We start from the raw sequence: 21,163 nt of genomic DNA on the forward strand, positions 1-21,163 counted from the left end.
TTGGCTGGAGTTTTGGAGTATTTGCATTTGTGTACACAACAGGCCAAAAGTTTGGAAGCAACTTACATTTTCTGTTCACAATGGCTTTCTTAAAAACCAGTACGGATTCTTTGGATTCTTGGATGTTTTTACTGCATGATCAGACTTTACTTTCATTGAATTGAACCATTTTCGTCAATTGACCTTTAGGTATACATTGATGTTAGCAGACCATTGCTGAATAAATGTCACCAAATTATCAATAAATGTCATATGTTACACTTTTGGTGAAGTTTTTTATGTTTCCTGCAAAACTTGAAAATTACTTTGGCGATTATTTTAACAGTGTGACGATATTATGGCTTTGTGGGGGGAAAGTTGTGGGAATAGCATAATTTCCACGCTTGCTTGCCACAAGCTGCTTGTGTTCGACTGTCATGTTTCACGTCACACCCTCCCACGCCATGTGCCTCCTCCACTTTATTACCGGGTCTCCCATCCCCGCCCTGCCTACTACGTAACATGCGGCACATCGTTACAGGCGAATGGAGCGCAGCCACTATCTCCACTGACCTGGATTGAAGAGAGTCTCTTCAGTCAGCTGAGAGGAGAAGACAGCACCGAAGACACCAGGTAAGTCTTAAAATACTGTTCTTATATTCGCATATAGTCTTAATTATTTTTCCCGTTAGAAACGGCAGAAACGGAAAATAACAACTGATTATACACATTCTGTAATCGTAAAAGCAGTGAGAGCAAATACACAGTCTATTTGCTTCAAAAGAAACGTTTTAGCCACAGGGATAACGGTGATCATAATAATATCGTGATATTTAAGGGATACGTCTCCTGACTGTCGTCACCGTAAAACATGATTTCCAATCAGTCTTGTTATCTTTTATCTCCCCAGCCGCACACTGGGATCGGTGATGAGAGCTCATTAGCAGACCAATCCTCTGCTTCTTCTCTGATCGCTGGATCAGATGGAGTCGGGACCGGGAGGCCGTGGCTGCGTGTCAGCGCTGCGCTGGAGGAAGAGCCCCGGCCTGCTGGAGCAACTCTGGTGATCAGAGCATCCTCTGCTGCCCGGAGTGTTGGAGAAAAGACACCAACTTGATTTAAAAATCTTCAGCCTCTCCATGGAGCCGGAGGGCGCAGGGTAGGGGGGCAGCAGGGGCCTCCGGAGACACCAGAGCTTCACAACTCAAGTGTAACTCCACTAAAGCTAATGGTAAGATGCTTTTTACTGTTATTTATCGTGGTAAGATATCTAATGTATTGTGTGCAGTGATCATTGCTGCTTTCGTGGCGATCTATCTGCGTGCTGATGGCCAGTGAGTGTATAAGGGCTGGGCGATATGGACCAAAAGTCATATCCAAATATATTTAGGCTGAATAACCATATCCCGATATTTTTATCGCAAAGTATGATCAGTCAAAGTCAAAGCCAAATATGACATGTCACAAGTAATTTGATTGATTGATTTATTTATTTATTTATTTATTTAAGTGGACATAAATAGGCCTACTGTATAACAAAAGGAGTAGCTTTTTTCCCATAAAGTGTACATCTAAATAAAAATGATCTTAAATAAAGCTTGCCTGTAGCAAGGATCACAGTGCAAATTTGAACGATATCGATATCGATGCGATATGGTCTAATTCCATATCACATTTAAAAATATATCGATAAATCACGTGTATTATAGTAAATTTTACAGACAATACATGGAAGTCACAAGTTGAATAACCTGTCACAAGGTCACATGGGGAAACTTGATTCTCTGGTGCTTGATATCATGGAGAGGTTAAAGACATTTTTTTTCTAGAGGCAGATTTGTGAAGTTTGTGTACTGTATGTAAAAGAAGAAAAATGCAATTGCACCTGTTATTCAGACACTCTTCCAGTATGCAGTAAGGAATTAGCAACTAGGAATTTAACCAACCAACAGCAGTGGAAAATATACAATATCTCCCTGAGCAGTAGTCAATAGGCTCTGGTATTTGACTGTAAATTATTTAGCATTTTAATTTGACAACATGGCTCAAGTGATGTCAGCTAGGACTTGGATAACAGTATCCAAGTCCTAGCTTTCTTAACAGAAAGCTTGCAATACAAAATGTGAAATGGATCTAATCCTAATATTTAAGCTTCTACTGCCTCCATTTTGTCGGTTTTTGTTTCTTTCCTTTTTTTTTTACATTCTATTTAGATTGTGTTAGGGTTTGCAATTTAGTCAGTCTGTCAGTTTTAGTCGAATTTCTTGACAATTTCTGGATGTGTTGGATGAGACTGTTCTGTATGTTGTTCTACCTATGAAAAATCATGCCCTGTCATGAGTAGGAACACCAGGTATTTGTGAGCCAGGAAGCTCTGTTTATTTGTTGTCAGGCGACGACCTCTAGTAGCCTCAATAAATATAATGGAAGTGATGGAAGTACAGCAAAAAGTGAGGAGACATTACAGATATAAATATCGATAAAATCCTTCTCTGGAGGACAGGATGGGTGGTCGATGACCTGTTGTCCCCTGTTCCAAATTATATGTCAAATTGTTATTTTAAGTTAACTTATAAATGAACCTCTGTATGTGAAAACATCATGATCTACATTGTATTTTACATCACAAATATCTCCAATGCAACCACGTCCAGTAGTTATGTACGTATGGTAAGTAATTATTTTAACCCAAGCCCTGCTCTTTTTTCCTAACCATAACACGTTGTTGCCTAAACCTAGCCAAGTAGTTCAGTGTTCAGCAATCGTCACATCTTTAAAACAGACGTTATTAATTACAACGCCACATGGGTTTCCAATAGTGTATCGCAAGCCCAGGCCTGAGTTGCTGGAAGTAGAGTTCATGACACTGCAACACTAGTGGTATCACAATTCCAATTTTTCATACATTTTCTCAACCTTAACTGTAGCATATGGGAGTATGCTAACACGCTAAACCAAGATGGTCAGTAGGGTAAACATTAGGCACTTTTAATATCTGTGTTGGCTTTTTCGCCTTAGATCATTCATAGTTATCCTGCAAAGTCTTGATATTCATGCCCATTATAGTGCAGTCCGATGACTATGGGACTTAGCGGGAGGCTTGTGTCTGATGTCATGTGTGACGTCAGATATTCCGTTTTGCTGGGATGGCCGATACATAGTGGTTCCGCTTCCACCAATTTTCCGCCTCTGTGACTACCTCTTAAGGCATTACAGAGCTGGGATCACTTGATCCCGGCATCCCGCTTCTGGCGCTCTCAAAGTAGAGGCGAGACGTTACAGAGCCGTGAATGGCGCGGCTTGAAATGGCACTATGAAAGGGCCTATTGTGTCTGATGATCTTCAGCATGTTGACATTGTCATTGTGAGTATGTTAGCCAAGCATTAGTACAGACTCACAAATCAGCTGTAGTAGACTCATAGTCTTAATTTGTCTTTCAGCTTCATGGATGTGTTATTACACATCAGTGTTCATCGTCAACCAGATTACCACAATCTAATCTCCACCTAATGAACCTGGAAGCTTGAATCTTTTGTTAATCAGACTTATGGGTCAATGACGTGAGTTGGTGTAACCAGTAATTTTCTTCCCATAATAATCTGATTATATACAGGAAAATAAATGTGAACTAAAATTAGAAAAAAAAATACAATCCACATTTACATTGCAACACTATGGTATAACAAATTTTACATAATTTGTCAAAACTTTAGAAAAAAATGGTTGTATATAGAATATGTTCTGCTCAATATTGACGAAAATGTGTAAATGTAGAAATGGTTTTCAAAATTTTTTTTTTTTAAATGAAGTAATTATATGTTTAAGTCCACTAATATTTATATATATATATATATATATATATATATATATATATATATATATATATATATATAAACTGCAATGTAGGTGGATGAAGTATTTAATATTTATCTTTTTTTGTGGTTACACCATTTGACATCTTGCCAATCCTTATTTGTCATTGACCCTTATATTTGATTATCCAATGGGTTCTTACCAATTCTCCCTATGTTTGGGTAATTTCCATTTGGTAAAATCCATTTTCTATAGAGATGTAGCTGAGTTTTTGACTGATGGTGTAGTTTGATTCCAAATAAATCTTGCTTTACAGTAGATGATACCAATCAATTAAAGAACGTCTTGGCCAGCTCCAATATATCCAGCATATCATCTCAGGACATCTCTGATACTAATCAAATGTGTCTGATACACTCAAGATCAATAATCCTCAAAAATGCTCAATCTAGCTCATTTATCTCACAGAAATGTAGGTAGCAGAAAGACGACACAAGAGATGAATGCTACTACTTTGTACCGGGCAAATTTATCAAGAAGAGAAAATTCAATTGTATCTTGTAACTTGTATCAGGAGGCCCTGTAACTGGTGTAAGCTGGTGAAAACCTCTGATGCTCTGAAAAAAATGTGTTTACATGAATACGATTGAAAACAAAAGAAGCCTAATTACGAAATCTTAGCTCGTGACACTGCTCATGGTTGGTCATCTGAGATAAGTGGAGCATAGTGCGCACAGATCTCTGCTGCTGTGTGTGCATGCCTGTATTTTTTTTTCATTTTATGGGATTTGCAAAGGATTTAATCAGTCATGCTCTGTCTAATAGATGGGTTGTTCAGTGGAGCATGATGAGAGAGCATGCTGTCCCGGAGAGAGAAAGAGATGAGAGGAGGAAGATATGACAGTGTCTCTAAAATACAAGCCCTTGGAACACAAAGGAAAAGCGAGTTGACGCTGTCATAAAGATGGAGCCAAGTTAGCTCTTGATTCCTGCCTCCACAGGAATCTTCAGCTTGGATTATGCACATGCAGGAGTGTGCTCCAGTGAATGAAAGGCGAAGGCCTAACTGTTGTTTGAAAGCACGTATTGCCTTTTAACACAGAAGGAATGCTAGACCTGTCCAGGAGATGCACATCACTTACTGTATATGAGTCACTTTCTCTAAGCCTCCTCCACACTCCTGCCTCCACAGCTAAGTCATCTGAGCTTAAATAATAGTAATGCAAGTGCAGTGATTCATATTTCATACCATGTAGTTGTTGGGAGCCTGGTGGATATGCCATCACCCAAAAGAATTACATTTGTCATTTGAAATGTCAATCAGAAGTGTACATTAACCCTTTGATGCACAACATATGGACACCCCTTCTAATCTACAACATGGGTCAAAAATGACCCACATTTATTTCTCATGTTATTCCATGTTGGCTGTATGTTTCTTTGCCCTATCTTTTTAAATCAATTTATTTTATGATTGAATAGTTCAAGTAGTATTTGAATATGTTTTTTTATTACAACAGATCATTATTTCCATTTTCCTTTCATACTTTATGAAGAAAAATAGCTTTTGTATTATTACATCAAGTTTACACACATGGGTAAAAAATTACCCATTCATCCAAATTTGATTTAAAACTACATGACTTAATACTATAATAATAATAATAATAATAATAATAATAATAATAACTACTGTACTTATACTGAATACTTGGACAAATAAATGATAAAATGCATTTATTTCAAAGATGTATAATAGAAACACTCAGCCATACATGAAATAACATTGAAAATGGATACGGGTCATTTTTGACCCGTGTTGTGCATTAGAAGCGTAGTGATACAAAAAGGGTTTTTATTCAAAAAGTAAGAAATTAAAACAAAAAATTAGGATGTATGATGATCAAAAACAAGTTGATCAAGGAATACTGAATGATAAAATTAATTTATTGCAAAGATATAGAAAATAAAAACTCAGTTGGGTAGCTTTAGACCCATGTTGTGCATTAAAGGGTTAATGGAATTGTTTTGAAAAGGTGTTATTCACTTTAATTACTGAGAGAGGTTGATGTCAGTTTTTGTATTTGTGCCACAAGTTTAAATTGGTGACCAAAGATTTCACCGCATTTGTTATAGTATTGTCAACTTTTGTATTTCATTCAATTTATTAAAATTCAGCAGTCTTTCCAAGCGTGAATCCTTTGCTAATCTCTGTAGTTGATCACAGTAACTACCACTGAACCACTGAAGCTGTTTTCCCCCCATGTAAGATGGCAGATGCTGATTGTCTGTGTCTTTGCCCCTCATTGGCGACATGCATGTGTGACATCACATGCATCAATGTTATGCAAATGGACAGTTTGATGCTTTTCATCTGTGGATGTGAAGGTTCTCAGACACTCTATTAATAAAGATTTCTCCATCATGTTTGCATGCTACACTGCCTGTGTTTATTGTAACAACAAGATAGAGTATATCAGTGTGGCACTATAATGTGTTTTGGGGGCTTCAGGGCATTTCTTGATGAATTTACCACTCATTTATTACACCAGTGACTGAACTAAATGGTTTTTTTTTTTACCTGGAATGGACATGGCATTGTTGAAGCTCTAATGAAGATATTACTGCTTGTAAATTTGTGGCAGACTTCAGTAAAAGCAAACATCTGTATGAGAGAGTTAGGGTTGGGTACCCAACTCTGTGCCTTTAGGGGTACCGACCGAATACAGAGTACCGTTTCATGTTAAATCAATTGGAAACTAATTTTGGTACCTGAGAGAGCATCTGGTCTGGACTGTTTTTTTTTTGCACAGCACCGCATGATTGGAAACAAAAACTATGCTGAAAGTCTCTTTCCTGTCCTCATCCACACACCTGTGTCTTGGCACAGAATAAAAAAACTAAATTTATTTTAAAATAACCGCAAAAAGTACAGTGAGCTACTACGACAGAATTCCAGGTACCGGTTCAAATGAGAGCAATACCCAACCGTAGTAGTGCAAATGTGTGTAATATGAAAGGTTAAAAGCATTTTATTTTGTGACCAGAGATATAAGCACAATCCTGGTACTGCTTTGCAATTTTGCAATAGATTTTAAATAGAAGTTAGATGCAATGGTAGGAATAGGCCTACAATGTCTATTGTGGCGAAATTGTTGACAAAAATTGATCATTAATTCTGATTTTCTGATTATCTGTTTATCGTTATTTTATCAGAATTTAACAATAGCAAAAATAATGTGAATTATTAGTGATGAATTATTATAAAGGACTAATAAAGTTCCCCTCAGCTATGCAATGAAGGATTTTTCTGGAAACGACTGCCTATAAGGCATAACTACAAGAGTTATAGCTTAAAACTTAAAAAGGCAGTCGTTTTCATTGAAAATGCTGATAAAGTCACTGCACTATCCGCAAACAGCAGACAGACACAGTTAGTTAGAGATTAGCTGCCTATCATAATGAAGCATTTCCTGAGGAGTTGGTGGAGAAATAAACTTGCATTCTCTCGTGGTCCTAAACACGGCTCCATATGAATGCTAATGTCGCTCTCTTGTACCCTGTGCTCGATGTGTAAATGCCCAACTGTTTTTGGAACACATTCACCATATCATCGTAATAGAGACTGAGCCTTGGCGTTATACATAAAATTATCTGTGCCACAACATGCAACCATGGGCTGAAACACTGACAAAATGCCTGTAACTAGCTACAAACATTAGATGTTAGCATGACAAATGATTAGTTCAGCACCTTATATCCACTACAGGCGACAGGGTAGCTGTTAAGAAGCTTATGCTCGCTATATGTTAGCTAGCTAAGGCACTTGTGTAGCTTTCTGATTTATTTCCATATTCCACCACAGTTAACATGTACATCTTGTTTAAATGATTTAGCTTAACTAAAATAACTGTAGTAAGCTTGCATATATGGATTGGAAATATGACGTATCGGACAGTTTTCCTCATTCAGTACGTTTACATGCCACTTGAAAAAAACGAATTATTATCTTAATCTGACTATAACTGGACAACTGAAGTGCATGTAAACGTGTTAGTCCGACTAATGTCGGAGTTCTCCAACTCTGATTAAGACACCCAGATAATGCGACTGGAATACGATTTTCGCCGGCATGTATGACAAGACAACTGTGCGCAAAACATCCAAGAGTAGTAGCTGGTCAGTAGCGGCGGCACAAAGTGTCGAACCGAAGACTCTCAACATCACCGTCCATCTTGTTTTTCTTGTTGTCCGAAAATGCCAGTTTCCCGCCTTTCTCCACTTGTTTATTATAACCGGAAAGAGGGCCCTATTAACCTGCTGAAATGACGCATATCGCCATCCAGAGTTGAGGAGGAGGACACGTCAGTTATTCAATTTTCTCAGTTGCATGTAAACTGGGACAAGGACAGAAGTCCGATTAGACGCCGATATCGAATTTTAAGCATAGCTCGATTAAACTGTGCATGTAAATGCACTTGCATCCGTGTACGTCTGTATCCACTTTTGTCCTTTTAAAACAGTTTTTTTTTGCTCGTTAGCTTGTAAAAACATATTTATGGGTTTTTAATCATGTTCGTAGTGCTTTTAAGCACATAGCAACTTTGAGAAATGTTTCTGTTGTTTGCCAGGAAGGCCTTTTAGTACAAAGTCAAGTAATACAAGCAGTAATGGATTGTTTTCAGGGCTTAAACATGCTCTGTCTCTATTCTAGTTTAATCGTTTGATTGATATATATATATTTCTTTTCTGTCATCTGTGAAGCACTTCATACTGCACTGAACTGTATGAAAGGTGCTATGATTGATTTATTGATTGGTAATATGTCAATGCGTACAGCCCCACATTATTAGCAGGAGGATTGGAGTAGGCTTTTATAATGTCCCGAATAAATTCATTATGCAGTCGGGTTCTCATAAGAGAAAACTGTTCTTGGCTGAGTGTTCTTAAAGGCATAAATGCAGCTTCCCAAACAAGGTCTGACAATGTGCCTTTTGTTAATTTGATTTTATATTTCAGGAGACACTGAAATCCCTGTTACCATGTTTTACATGTTTAATGATGTGCACGGAGTTATTTTAAGACAGTGATGTCAGTGCAGTTAGGCGACACTACAACAACAGTCAGCAGTGGTGCAATGACTTCCTGCTGTATTCTACAGCAAGCTTGGAAATTGCTTTGATAATACATAATTTTAATTGTAATACTTCACATTTACATTACACACTGCACTTCACATGGGGGGTTTATGCTCATGTTGCTCAGTGTATGTAGCTAGATCCTGGTACCATGTCAGGAAATTTCATTAATGCATTCATACTGAAAGAAGCGTGAGTAATTGGACAGGGCTTTAGAAACATGCAGCACAGTGCAACCTCCAACAGCAAGTCTGCAGGCATCAAGCAGTCATTCTGATTAGCATGAGGGAGGCTGGATGTTAGCATAGATGTTAGCATTTGCATAGAGGAACCGTGATTGTTTTCTTTGAAGAGCATTTTTAAGTGCTTTGCTTATTGCTTATTGCATATTGGAAACAATTTCAGAAACTGGAGACAGGTAGGGGTCTTCAGGTTCAGCTATTGAGGTAATTAAAGGAGCAGTTCAACATTAACCTAGCTTAGCACAAAGACCAGAAAGAGTTCAAGAATACTCATTTATCCTTTATTTATTTTCTCAAGGAATCATTGAGGGCAACCCCTCATTTACAATGATGTCGAGAGTACAGAGAAAACACAAAACAGAGTATGAGGGTACAGAGTTTTTGGTTATCATAGTTTTAAACTGGCCCAGAGTTATAATTGTGTTGAGTTTGAGTGAATTTTGTAAGATGTTCCAGGTAGATACAGCAGAAAAATTGCAAACTGAAAACCTCGCTGATTAACAAATAAGTATCTTGTTTTACTAAAATAACCAGAAATATAATAACAACTATTGCGTATAAGGACCCTGCCTACCTGAAGAATTGCAGATCAATAATAGTTAAATGCTATGATGCTGAAATACTTGCTTAATGTATACATTTCATTGCTGATCAGGAGAAAGTCTTTGATAAGGTTAATTTAGGTTGTGTTTTTTTTTATAATAAAAATTAATATTAATTATTTATACAGCAGCGCTTGTTGAAAGATGAACAAAACTGGTTATTAGGGATGATAATAATTAATCGATGATCGATTAATGGTCGTTAAGAATTTGGTCGATTACGTGGAATTTTTAAATAAATCTGTGTATTTGTTTCATTTTAATTTTATCTCTGACTGCGTATCAGTATCACTGAACTGAAACACGCCGAACATTCAGTTCTGCGCCTGTACGTCAATAAGCCACTGAACTGAGAATTAAGTTTGCAAACTGAAAGTTGCAATAACAATTATTAGTATTAGAGTATTAATTTGATGAAAAACTAGCTTACTGTATCAAACCTTACTAGCATGAATTATTAGGGTTAATTTGATCCAAAACTTATTTAAACACAAAACTTTAAAAAAAAAAATTTAAATATGCAAAATTACTGTGAAAACTAACCTCATGTCTCTAAAACATAAAACATTCAACTCCTTGACGTTATCTTTACAGTTTAATCGTAATTGAGTTAGTTTTACAATTGACAGGATCAATTCAAGACTCAAAATAAAAGTGTCAATTATCAAAACAGGCTTTTGCATAGTACTGTCTTTTATTCTGCCCATGTATTCATGCAGTAATTATTAGATTAATTGATCGTTAACGTTGGCAGCTTTCTTCCAAATGTCCATCCCTACTGGTTGCATTACTCTAAGTCTCTAAGTCTCTTAAATAGATTTAACCAAGGATAAAAAAGATCTATTCTTACATTTTATTAAAAAAAAAATGTGAAGACACCTTTGATTGTCCTTTACCATGGAAGCAAGTGTTAAAGTATACAAAACAACATATAAAAACAACAGAAGACATATTTTTTTTACAAACTTGGGGTATCACTGATTCAGATAAGTGTCATTTTTCTTGCACACAGTCCATCTCTTCTGGTCTTGTCATGTTATTGCTGCATTTGGAGGGAGCTTCAAGTGATGTGTAATGCATTGAAGCTGATTTTTTCTCAGATAGACTGGTCATTAAATAATTGAAATAGAAATGATGAACAATAAAATAAAAAACAAGGAAAAACTAACATTTTTGTTAATGCTGATGGCAGGTAATAAGTCTGCATTAAAATAAAAAGTTATATGGCTTTTCTTTTGTAATCAACCTGAGGGATGTTTGCTTATTTATTTTGGTTGATGGGTCTTGTGATTTTTTTTTTCTGTTTGTGGTGTTTTCCTGGTAAACAACAGCTGGGTGAAGTGACTGCAGGCAGCATCCTGGAGTCTTGTGCTGCTCTCACATCATATATAATGGATGGTTGAGATGGAAAGCTTTCTGTGTTTGCAATTTGTGAGTGTTCATATTACTGGGCAGCGCACCAGGGATACATGGTGGTGTAGTGGTTAGCACTTATGCCTCACAGCAAGAGGGTCACAGGTTCAGGGTCTGGCTTGCGTTGAGTTGAGTTTGCATGTTCTCCCTGTGTCAGTGTGGGTTCTCTCCTCGTCCTACAGCTTCCTCATACAGTCCAAAAACATGGAGCTAAAGTTTAATTGGTGATTTTGAATGAGCACAGTGCTAATAGGCTACACAGTTAGCTCTGTAGCAGTAGAGTGTGTATGTGCTGCAGCAGTATGTGATCACTTAGCGATCTCCGTTTGTTTACAACAAGCACCAGACACTCTGTGCACAGTTAGCGATGCCAGTTTGTTTATGATCAGTAGCAGACACCACGTGTACAGTTAGCATGCTGGTTTGTGTACAGTAAGTGGTGGACGCTGTGCCCAGTCAGCGACGCCGGCCACAGTGAACAGTGATTCGATGAATATCGGACCAAGTGGGAGGTGTGTGTAAGACGTCATGCGCAACGTCAAATATCCTGCTTCGCCCATCCCGTTCATAGTGGTCCCAGTCCCACTAATTTTCCACCTCTGTGACTTCCTTTGGAGGTGGAAAAATTCCCGCTTCGGGCGCGTTCATAGTGGAGGCGAGACGTTACAGTGCCGTACATGTCCTGTTATGAAACAGCACTATGAAAGCACAGTTAGTGATGCCGGTTTGTTTAAGATCAGTGGCAGACACCACGTGTACAGTTAGCATGCCAGTTTGTTTAGAATTAGCGGCAGACGCTGTGCACAGTTAGCGACGGCAGCCACAGTGAACAATGATTCCCTCACTGTGGGACCAAGTGTGTGTTAGACGTCACGCGCGCCATGCGTCAAATATCCCGTTTTGCCCTGATGACCCATTCATAGTGGTCCCGCTTCCAACAGTCCCACTATTTTCCACCTCTGTGACTACCTCTGGAGGCGGAACATTGGTGGGATCATTTGATAGAGACGAGACGTTACAGAGCTATTAATGTCCTGGCAGGAAATGGCACTATGAAAGGGTTAATCTCTGGAGCCCTTTTCACGCTGTGTTTCCACAAAAGTGCACTATAGGCTGAGACACTTCCCAGACATGGAACAATTTGTTGTGTAAAGAAATAGTTCCAACAGATAACTCCCCCAAAACATTCAGTTAACACAAACCAGACACAAAATGTTGATCAGTGAGCTTTAAAGGTGTTGGTAGGTATAGAAAAGAGGAAACAAAGATGTAGCTTCTCCTTTTATTGACCTGGTGACATCACAGTGCCAGGTTTCACACAGAGCTGTGAAAACCTTATCAGCCTTGGTGATTTAGGTGATTCATGGCTGTTCTTTGTCAAGAGTCTCAGCTTCTTGAGTGGGCTGACATTACAGAAGATGGTTGCTTGCATTTTTGACTAAAATCCAGTTCCTACACTAGGCCAACCAAGCCCTGACTCCAGGTCTGTATTTAACACAGAGATACACAAGATTGATAGCAATCTGAACATATCACACTCAAAAAGAAAGCTGAACTATTTCTTTAAGCAGAATAACGTAGGCAGACATATACACCAACACTCTCCTGACCAAGTCGTGGTTGGTTTTGATCAACAAAAGACCATCTGGACCGTTTTGTAATAACTTTTGGCAACACTAAAGCAGTAAAATCACACTGCATTGTTTTTTTCATTAAACAAGGGCGTATTTCGCTATGTGTGTGCTTTTTATTATTCCAGCCTGGGGATCATTATTATTCCGTTCTATTTTCTGAACTTCTTTCATTCTGCAGGATTTGAAGAGAGTGCTGTCCTTCCCACCATACCCCGGGGATTACCTGCATCCAGTGGTGTATGCCTGCACAGCAGTCATGCTGCTCTGTCTGCTCGTCTCCATCGTGACCTATATTGTCCACCATAGGTAAGAGTACCTCGTCTATCTTAACACAATATTCCCATATGTGCGTTGAAAAAGCTATTGTCACTGTAAAGCCCTCGGTTTACATCAAAATGCTTCTTTGAACGTCGAACAGCACCTGAAACACCTTTTCCAATGGTGGAATTGGGATCCTGTAACAACTTAAATTTTCATACAAAAATCGATCAAAATGAGCTTTCAATGAGCTTACAATTACAATGAATCAAAACCAAGATCCTAGGGCATAGAATTGATGATTTGTTGATCTTGATTTGAGCCTCAATAGTCTAACAATGGCTTCCCCTAAAGTGCTGCAATAAAAGTTTGAATGAAAAATTTAATTAAATCATGGATTTGGAAAATTGTGACCCCCCTACCTGAAACAGACTTGTGTCTTCCATTCAAATATGTGTAAGCATACATTTCGGATTAATTTATTATTACGTTGTAAAATTCTGTTTCACAGTAAACACATACACAGTATTTTGGCAAAACACATGGGTCTAATACTCAAACTGGGCTTCCAGAGAATTTTAAAAAGCCAAAAAATCCAACCAAATGGGTCTATTATAGTATATTGATACATAGATATACAGTAGTATAGTTTGCCCAAAAATAGCAAAAAACATATTATATTATGGGATGTCATAAAATGACCCCCTCAAAAAAAGTCATACTATAGTATGTCGATTTTTTCAAAAATTGTCAAATATTAAAAATGCCAAAAAATGCTAAAAATGGGTCAATTGTAGTCTGCTGATAAATGTTTGAGCATAATATGGCCAGAAATGATAGAAAAACACCATATTATGGGATGTCTAAAAGTGACCCCCTTCAAAAAAAAAGTAGATTTTTGTCAAAAAAAGTCACATTTTAAAATGCCTATAAATGCTCAAAATGGGTCAATTATAGTCTGTTGATACACATGATTTCACATATTTTGTCCAAAAATAGTGAAAAAAAACACTATATTATGGGATGTCCAAAAATGAACCCCTCAAATAAAGGTCATACTATACAATAGCATACTATATGTCGATTCTCGTAAAAAAAATCGTTTCCCTCTGAGTTTGGGTTAGCTTGCTCATGTAAGATAATCTGTCATTTGATAATTAACCATGAAAATAATAAAGAAAAACAACTGGGCAATTCATATTATTTGACAACTGTACCACTTGCACTGCTGGGACCAGCAGCTAACTGTCACTTTCTGACACCAGTTAGGCTTCGCCCACAAAATACGTCATCGTTGTTGGTAAACATTAAAATGGTCTATAGGCGCTGTATTATGATGGATATGAAAAAAATTGAAGCATATCCTTCTTGTATATTTTGAGATTTAGGTTACGCTGTTTCCAGATGAACATAAAATTACTTACTGTTCACCTGTGCTACTGAGGAAACAAAGTGGTAATTATACTAAACCATAACTTCATTTAATATTATTTATAAATAATAGTCATATTTAAGTTGAAGTTTTAATTGAAATATCTGTATGTCTAAAAGCCACAGTAACCACCTCGTATGACCCATCCTCACACTCACATTAGTGCTGTTCTTGTGCTTCAAAATGTTTTAAAATTCACAATGAATTATTTCTAAATACAGCTGTACAGTTAATTTGTGTTGCTCTTACACAAAAGTAAATGTTGCTTTGTCCCTGAAATTAAGACCAAAGATGATGCTGTGTGATAGTTCACAATAATACTGCATTTATTTCTACAACCCAGAAGTAGATGCACAGTATCTGTGTCCATCTTTTTAACTTTGAATTTGTTGTTTGCAGTGTCATCCGCATCAGCAGGAATGGCTGGCACACACTCCTCAACTTCCTCTTTCACACGGGGCTGACATTTGGAGTTTTTGCCGGGGGCATCAATCAGATCAACTTACCTTTTGTGTGTCAAATTGTAAGTTGTTGTTTTCCTACTTTCTTAGCATGGGGTTATTATACAGCACTTTTAAAAACAGAGCCCACAGAGGCATCAGAGTCTATGGCAATGTTTACTGATAACGTAAACTACTAACAAACCAGTTGTTGAGGCTTGTTATAAATATATTTTTTCTTTTTTCTGGTTCCCTTTTAGGCTGCTCATGTGTGAAATACGTTCTTGCTCACATATAAAAAAACAAATACTGCCCAAAGAGACAGAAGGCACTTAAGCCCCGCCTCCACCAGAGAGGAAAACAATCCATCTCTCTCCACTGACTTTGTATTGAATGAAGGAGCCTCTTTGTCAATTCCTTCTGCTAGCAAACAACAGAAAAATCTCTAAAAGCTTTTTTTTTCAACAACATGCGTGACTAGGGCCTCATCACAGTTCAAAATGAATGCACTTGTTTCAGACATAAAAAGAATAACGAACATTAGAAAAGGACTAAATATGACAAACCCTAATAAGGTCAGAATTTATATATAAAGCAGCTTGCCTGGAGCATAAATTTGAACTATATCAATATATGTGATATGGTCTAATTCCAAATCACATTTAATAATATCGATATATTTTTTTATATCGATATATCGCCCAGCCCTAAAATGCATGAATTATAACAACTAAGACAGCCTGTCTAAATCCTATAATGGTAGAGAAAACCCTGGTATGGTGTTAAATGCATGCACAAACACTAATAGACCCATATGTTAGTTTTGGCAATAAATTCACATTGCTTTTTATAATCTTTGTTTACAACTTTATGTGTGTTAGGTTGGCATTGTGCTCCACTATGCTTCTTTGTCTACCATGCTGTGGCTGATGTTTACTGCCAGAAACATCTGTAAAGATGTGTCTAAAGACCCTCTTCGGGCCCCGAACAGGAACGGGCCGGCCCAGACTCGCAGCAACACACCAACCATCCTCAGGTAAGCTATAAGCTATTAAGCAGGGAGTCATGAACATCAACAATGTTCTGATTACATCACTGATTTACAATGTGTGAATTTAGAATGACTGTTTCACTGGATACTGTTGGCAAGCAGTAGTCTGCTTTTCCAAAACAGCAAACCAAACTCTGGTGTACTTGGAAGTGAACCGAGACCCTCATTCTTTAGCGGACCAGAGTTCGGTTCTTTGGTCCGCACCAGAGTTTGTTTTATCATTCACACCAGCAAAAACTCAACAGACTATCAGAGTTCGTTTGCAGCAGACCAATCAGCTCAGGTGTGAATGCCCTAGAGTCTACAGCCATGCTGGTGGCTCTGGAGGCTGTATGTAATCACGATGGCCCTCATTTATCAAGCGAGCGTAGAAACGAGCGCAGATCCGAGTGTATATTTTGTCTTACGACAGGGTCCACGTGTGATTTATCAAACGATCGTATCTCGCCAATCACAGCGTAAGAATGATCGGCTGTTGATAAATGTGGCGGCTCGAAACATGCGTAATTTAAATACCACACCCTAATATATACCCGATTCAGAAGGCTCGCCTTCAGAGTTTACGACACCGAAGGGCGCAATACGGCCAAAAAGAGGATTTTTTCACCCTCTAAAGTCAGCTTTATTAGCAAAGTGCACCATTACAATTAATAGGGGCAATATAAACACATTAAAGAAATACGCAGCGACGGAGGTTTATGAAATAAAAGTACTTATAGTTATAAACTCAAACAAGTTCAGTGAATATTTTACATTTGGAGCACGGACTTAGAAGTTTTCAGCTTTTTGGTTGAAGGAGGTATTTTAAAGTGAGTTTTAATTCCAAAAGAAGAGGAATTTCTCAGTCAGAAAGTGAAACGCTGACGTCCAACAGCTGCAACACAACAAACTAGTTTTGTTTGGCAGCATAAAAAGTGAAAAAGAAGGAAATCAGTGGTGCTGTCAGCAGAGTAGCGGACTATTAAACTCCCGGCGAGGTTTGAGTAATTACATCGTGATATATAAAGCCTAATAATCTATATAATATCCGAATATTGCTATTATTATGATGGAGAGATATTATTGACCTCTTTACATTTACTAATAATGATGTCCCAGTCAGAGGAGCGTGTGGCAGCGCTGATTGGAAATGTTTCTATTCGGGCAGCACCGCTGGTGAAGGAGACACTGACGCTCCGGTGTCGGAGCTAGATAATAATAATAATAATAATAATAATAATAATAATAATAATAACAGTAAACAGCAGAAGACAACAACATTTAATATCCTCGGCTGGTATTCTGTTTAAAGAATTTCACGATCGCAGGGTGTATTTATTTTTGGATTATGTTTTAATGATAAATTATGTAGTCTAAACATGTTTTGCTTTGTCACTATTAAAAATCAACACCACAGAGTTTTATCACCTCCAGGCATCGATACTGTAGTCTAAGATCAATTCTCCGACTCAGACGTGTGCACTTCACGCTGACTCAAATTTGCGTACACGAGCTGAGAGCAGACGTGAGATCTGATCGTACCGTCCGCTCACGTCCAAATTGATAAATGCCGAGGCTTGCGTAGAAATCATCTTACGCCCACTTTACGCTCACTTTCTGACGTACGCTCGTTTGATAAATGAGGGCCAGTGTGTTTTGAGCTAAATTATACAATAATCAAGGAAAAATGATCACGATGACTAGATGAAAAGTCAATGGACCACCAATATCATTACATTTTATCCAATGGGGATCATGAATGTCTGGACCAAATTTCAAATCTATCCATCCAAAACATTTCAAGATTTCACAAAAAATGGAGAAAAAGAAAAGATGCTGGATGAAAAGTCACAAGATGGTAACCAGATGATGATTCCTAATAACTTAGGTGAAGTTATTAGGAATCATCATTTGGGTACCATGGTGATCTCATGGAAATCCATCTAATATAGGTATAGACAATTAGAAGTTATAGAAATAGAAATTAGAATATGATTTCCCTCAGTCTCTCTATACCTTTAAATTTTCTTTTTTTTTGCAGATTTTATCTTGTAAGTAATGGAATCCCTCTTATAATTGTTGGAGTTACGGCAGCGTTTGGTATGGAGAACTATGGCAGCAGGGACGATGCTTTGTAGTAAGAACTCCTCATTTATGAACATTCATGTTTTCATTCATTCTTCAGGAAACAGGATACATGTTTACCTCTCTGTGTGTCTTTTTTCAGCTGCTGGATGGCATGGGAACCAAGCTTGGGAGGTTTCTATGCCCCCATGAGTCTTCTGGTCTTAGTCATGTCCGTGTACTTTCTGTGCACCTACATCCAGCTTAAACGCCACCCAGAGAAGAAGTATGAGCTGCGAGTTCTGAGTGAGGAGCAGCAGCAGTTATCATCCAGTGAGTCAAACCATCACTGCCACACTGACACTGGGGGAGTTTCTGGGCCTGCTGGGGATTGTCCACAATTTGCAACTGGCGTCTCAGTGCTGGCCAATGAGCACTCGTTTAAATCTCAGCTCCGGGCCACGGCCTTCACCCTCTTCTTGTTCCTGGCTACCTGGGCTTTGGGAGCGTTGGCGGTATCACTGGGACATTTCCTGGATATGATATTCAGCTGCTTGTATGGGGCTTTTTGTGTCACTCTGGGACTCTTCCTTCTCATCCAGCACTGTGCCAAACGTGATGATGTGTGGCACCGCTGGTGGGCTTGTTGCCCGTCCAAGTCCAAGTCAGAGGACGGGAATGGGGACGGACAGATCCAGAGGCAGGAGCTCCACCAGCCACACTGCCATCTGAGCTCACCGTGCTCAGGCAAGCAGCCTCTACTCTCTCCTCACCTTGTGCAGAGTTCTTACCACAAAATGACACCACCTTCCCAAAGCCCCACACCCAATCACACGGGTCCATGCTGTGTGGCCGTGATGAGTCCCGTCAACCCAACCCCCATCTCCCCTCTGGCTGAGCCTCTGCCGTCACCTCGTCCACAGCTGCTTTCTGATGAGCTCCCTCGTCCTGCTCTGCCTCTCCAAAGCTGCCTTAACGACAGAACCAAGTCACGCTCCTTCAACCGCCCACGCCCATGCCTCCAGGACTACCGCTCCCACATGACTTCCACTAGCATGGATGGAAGTGTGCACAGCTCCCACCTGGACAGCCCACACGTGAGCCACCTTGAAGGCTCACCACTGGTTTCCAGCAGCCCACACCCAGACCTCCAGCTGCCCTGCCCCAGTCCTCACTTGGATAAGCAACTGGCTTCCTGTCAAAGCTTGCAACGCCAGAACTCCTGCCATAGTGTACAAGACTCAATGGCTTCCTGTCACAGCCATGCACACAACATGCATGACAGCATTACTTCCTGTCACAGCCTCCTCCTGCCTTCCCATGGGGTCCACACCTGTCAGTGGCACATGTACAGCTCAGCCGATCACCCTTCCACTACAAGCTGCTGTGAGAAACCCGATCCCTTCACCTTGCAATACCAGCAAGACCTCGACCCATACAGCTGCATGTCAAAGACAACAGATAAAGAAAAGGATATCCTCTGCGTAGAAGTGGAGCAGAAAGGTTTCCCAAGGAATACTCTGCCTCGGCAGCATGGCGCTGTGGGCCGGAGAGGTACCATCGGCCGGAACAGGAGCCTGCAGGAGGACAGCCTGTTTGGCTCAGATGCCACAGGAAACATACGGACTGGCCCTTGGAGGAATGAAACAACTGTATAGTGTTCTTATACTTGTACCTGTACTTGCCAGACCTTCCAGCAGCCCTGTAATCAAATTACTTCGTAAGTGTTTGGGTCTCAATGCCTTTAGGTTTGCCCTTAAACCACAGGTTGAGTTTTCAGCGAGGCCTCGTATCCTGATGATATTTCAGAACCCTTTATAACAAAGTTATCTTTAAGTGTGTTACTTATCGGTTTTATAAGGAATTCAAACACAAGAGATGTTAAATTAATGTTGATATTATATTGATTCTGCTCCATGCAGTTTAAAGTTGCAATCAGTACTGTATGGCTCATTAGCTAGCACAGCAAGAAGGCCCTGAAGCTCAAAGTCAACGAGTATAAAAGTTGACCGTGGCTCATAAATACTACATTGACCTGCAGTCATTAACAAGAAGCTATACTGTGCAATCAGCTCTACTGACATTTAAAATGGTAGATACAACAAATATTCAAGTACTTCCCCAAAGCAGCTGTTACCAATTAAATAAGCTGCAAATGTGTATTTGTACTTGTATAATGAGCCATATTTTGGCAGAATAACTCTATAGTATATATAAAAAATGGCTGTTGAGGATTACACACCCTGCTTTTGAAATGTGTCTTATGTCTATTGAAAGGATTGAGCCATGACTGAGCCGTGTCTGAGCTGGAGCACAGCTGGAGCACAGCTGGATGCTGAGTATATTCGGCTTAAAACATGTTTGTTTAAGGGATAGTTTGGAATCCAGGACATTAAGTTGTATGAAATACTTGCCACTAGTGTAGTGGATGCAAAGCTATTATCTTACTTTCCAAGCTCCGGTGTCTGGAGTTCTGGTCGGTTCCGATCGTAGAACAGATAGCTCTCTCTCGTATTGAGACTATCTCAGAGAACCATGGTTACACTGTAACCATCAGTTCCGGTAAGCTGGCAGGGCCACGAAACTACAAGGTTTTACTCCACAAAACTATGTGTACACTAAAAGGTCAACAATTCCACCACAAAACAATGGTCCTCGTGCAGTAAATACCATGACAGCCAACTGCAGCCAGCCTGTACCATGAACCGCCTGCAGCCGTTGTATTTACTGGCTTTTCCAAGAAACAAAATAGTGCCAAGTGAAGTTGGTTTCTGATATGTATGATGACCATTGTTTTGTGGTGACCTTTTAGTGTACACGTGGGTTTGTGGAGTAATGCTGCGTTCGATTGCACTCGGAACTCGGAAAGATCCGACCTCCAAGTGCAATAGTTCAAGGGCCGTCCCGGGCCGTCCCTTGAACTCGGGATTCCGACTCGGGAATTCGGGTAGGATCCAAGCAGCCTGAGTAGGTCGGAAATATGTGGAAAAAGTCAAAGCAAAATTGCGCCACACATCGTGAGAGGCAACAGTCACTTTATCTTCACATTTAGTCTGTTATGTGTCGTTTAATTTAGCATTTGTGTTACTAAAAGTGTAGGATTACTTTGTAGTGGTA

The 21,163-nt window shown here is 39.2% G+C and overlaps 1 protein-coding gene across 1 annotated transcript; it reads left to right on the forward strand.

Moving 5' to 3' along the window:
• Positions 1 to 546: 546 nt before the first annotated feature.
• adgra1a (adhesion G protein-coupled receptor A1a) lies at positions 547 to 20,834 on the forward strand. Its single transcript, XM_059324777.1, has 7 exons — positions 547 to 612; positions 890 to 1,210; positions 13,001 to 13,128; positions 14,912 to 15,035; positions 15,834 to 15,988; positions 18,024 to 18,119; positions 18,210 to 20,834. The coding sequence occupies exons 2-7, from the start codon at positions 1,208 to 1,210 to the stop codon at positions 19,702 to 19,704; spliced, it is 2,001 nt and encodes a 666-aa protein (XP_059180760.1). The 5' UTR covers positions 547 to 612; positions 890 to 1,207; the 3' UTR covers positions 19,705 to 20,834.
• Positions 20,835 to 21,163: the final 329 nt, after the last annotated feature.

The sequence above is a fragment of the Centropristis striata genome, chromosome 21 (genome assembly GCF_030273125.1).
Source record: "Centropristis striata isolate RG_2023a ecotype Rhode Island chromosome 21, C.striata_1.0, whole genome shotgun sequence".
Taxonomy (NCBI): Eukaryota; Metazoa; Chordata; class Actinopteri; order Perciformes; family Serranidae; genus Centropristis; species Centropristis striata.

Excerpts from the sequence above, each read along its gene's own strand:
- adgra1a (XM_059324777.1), top strand. Across the intron at positions 13,129-14,911 it reads ACCTATATTGTCCACCATAG|TGTCATCCGCATCAGCAGGA; the intron begins GTAAGAGTACCT and ends TGTTGTTTGCAG. Across the intron at positions 18,120-18,209 it reads AGCAGGGACGATGCTTTGTA|CTGCTGGATGGCATGGGAAC; the intron begins GTAAGAACTCCT and ends GTCTTTTTTCAG.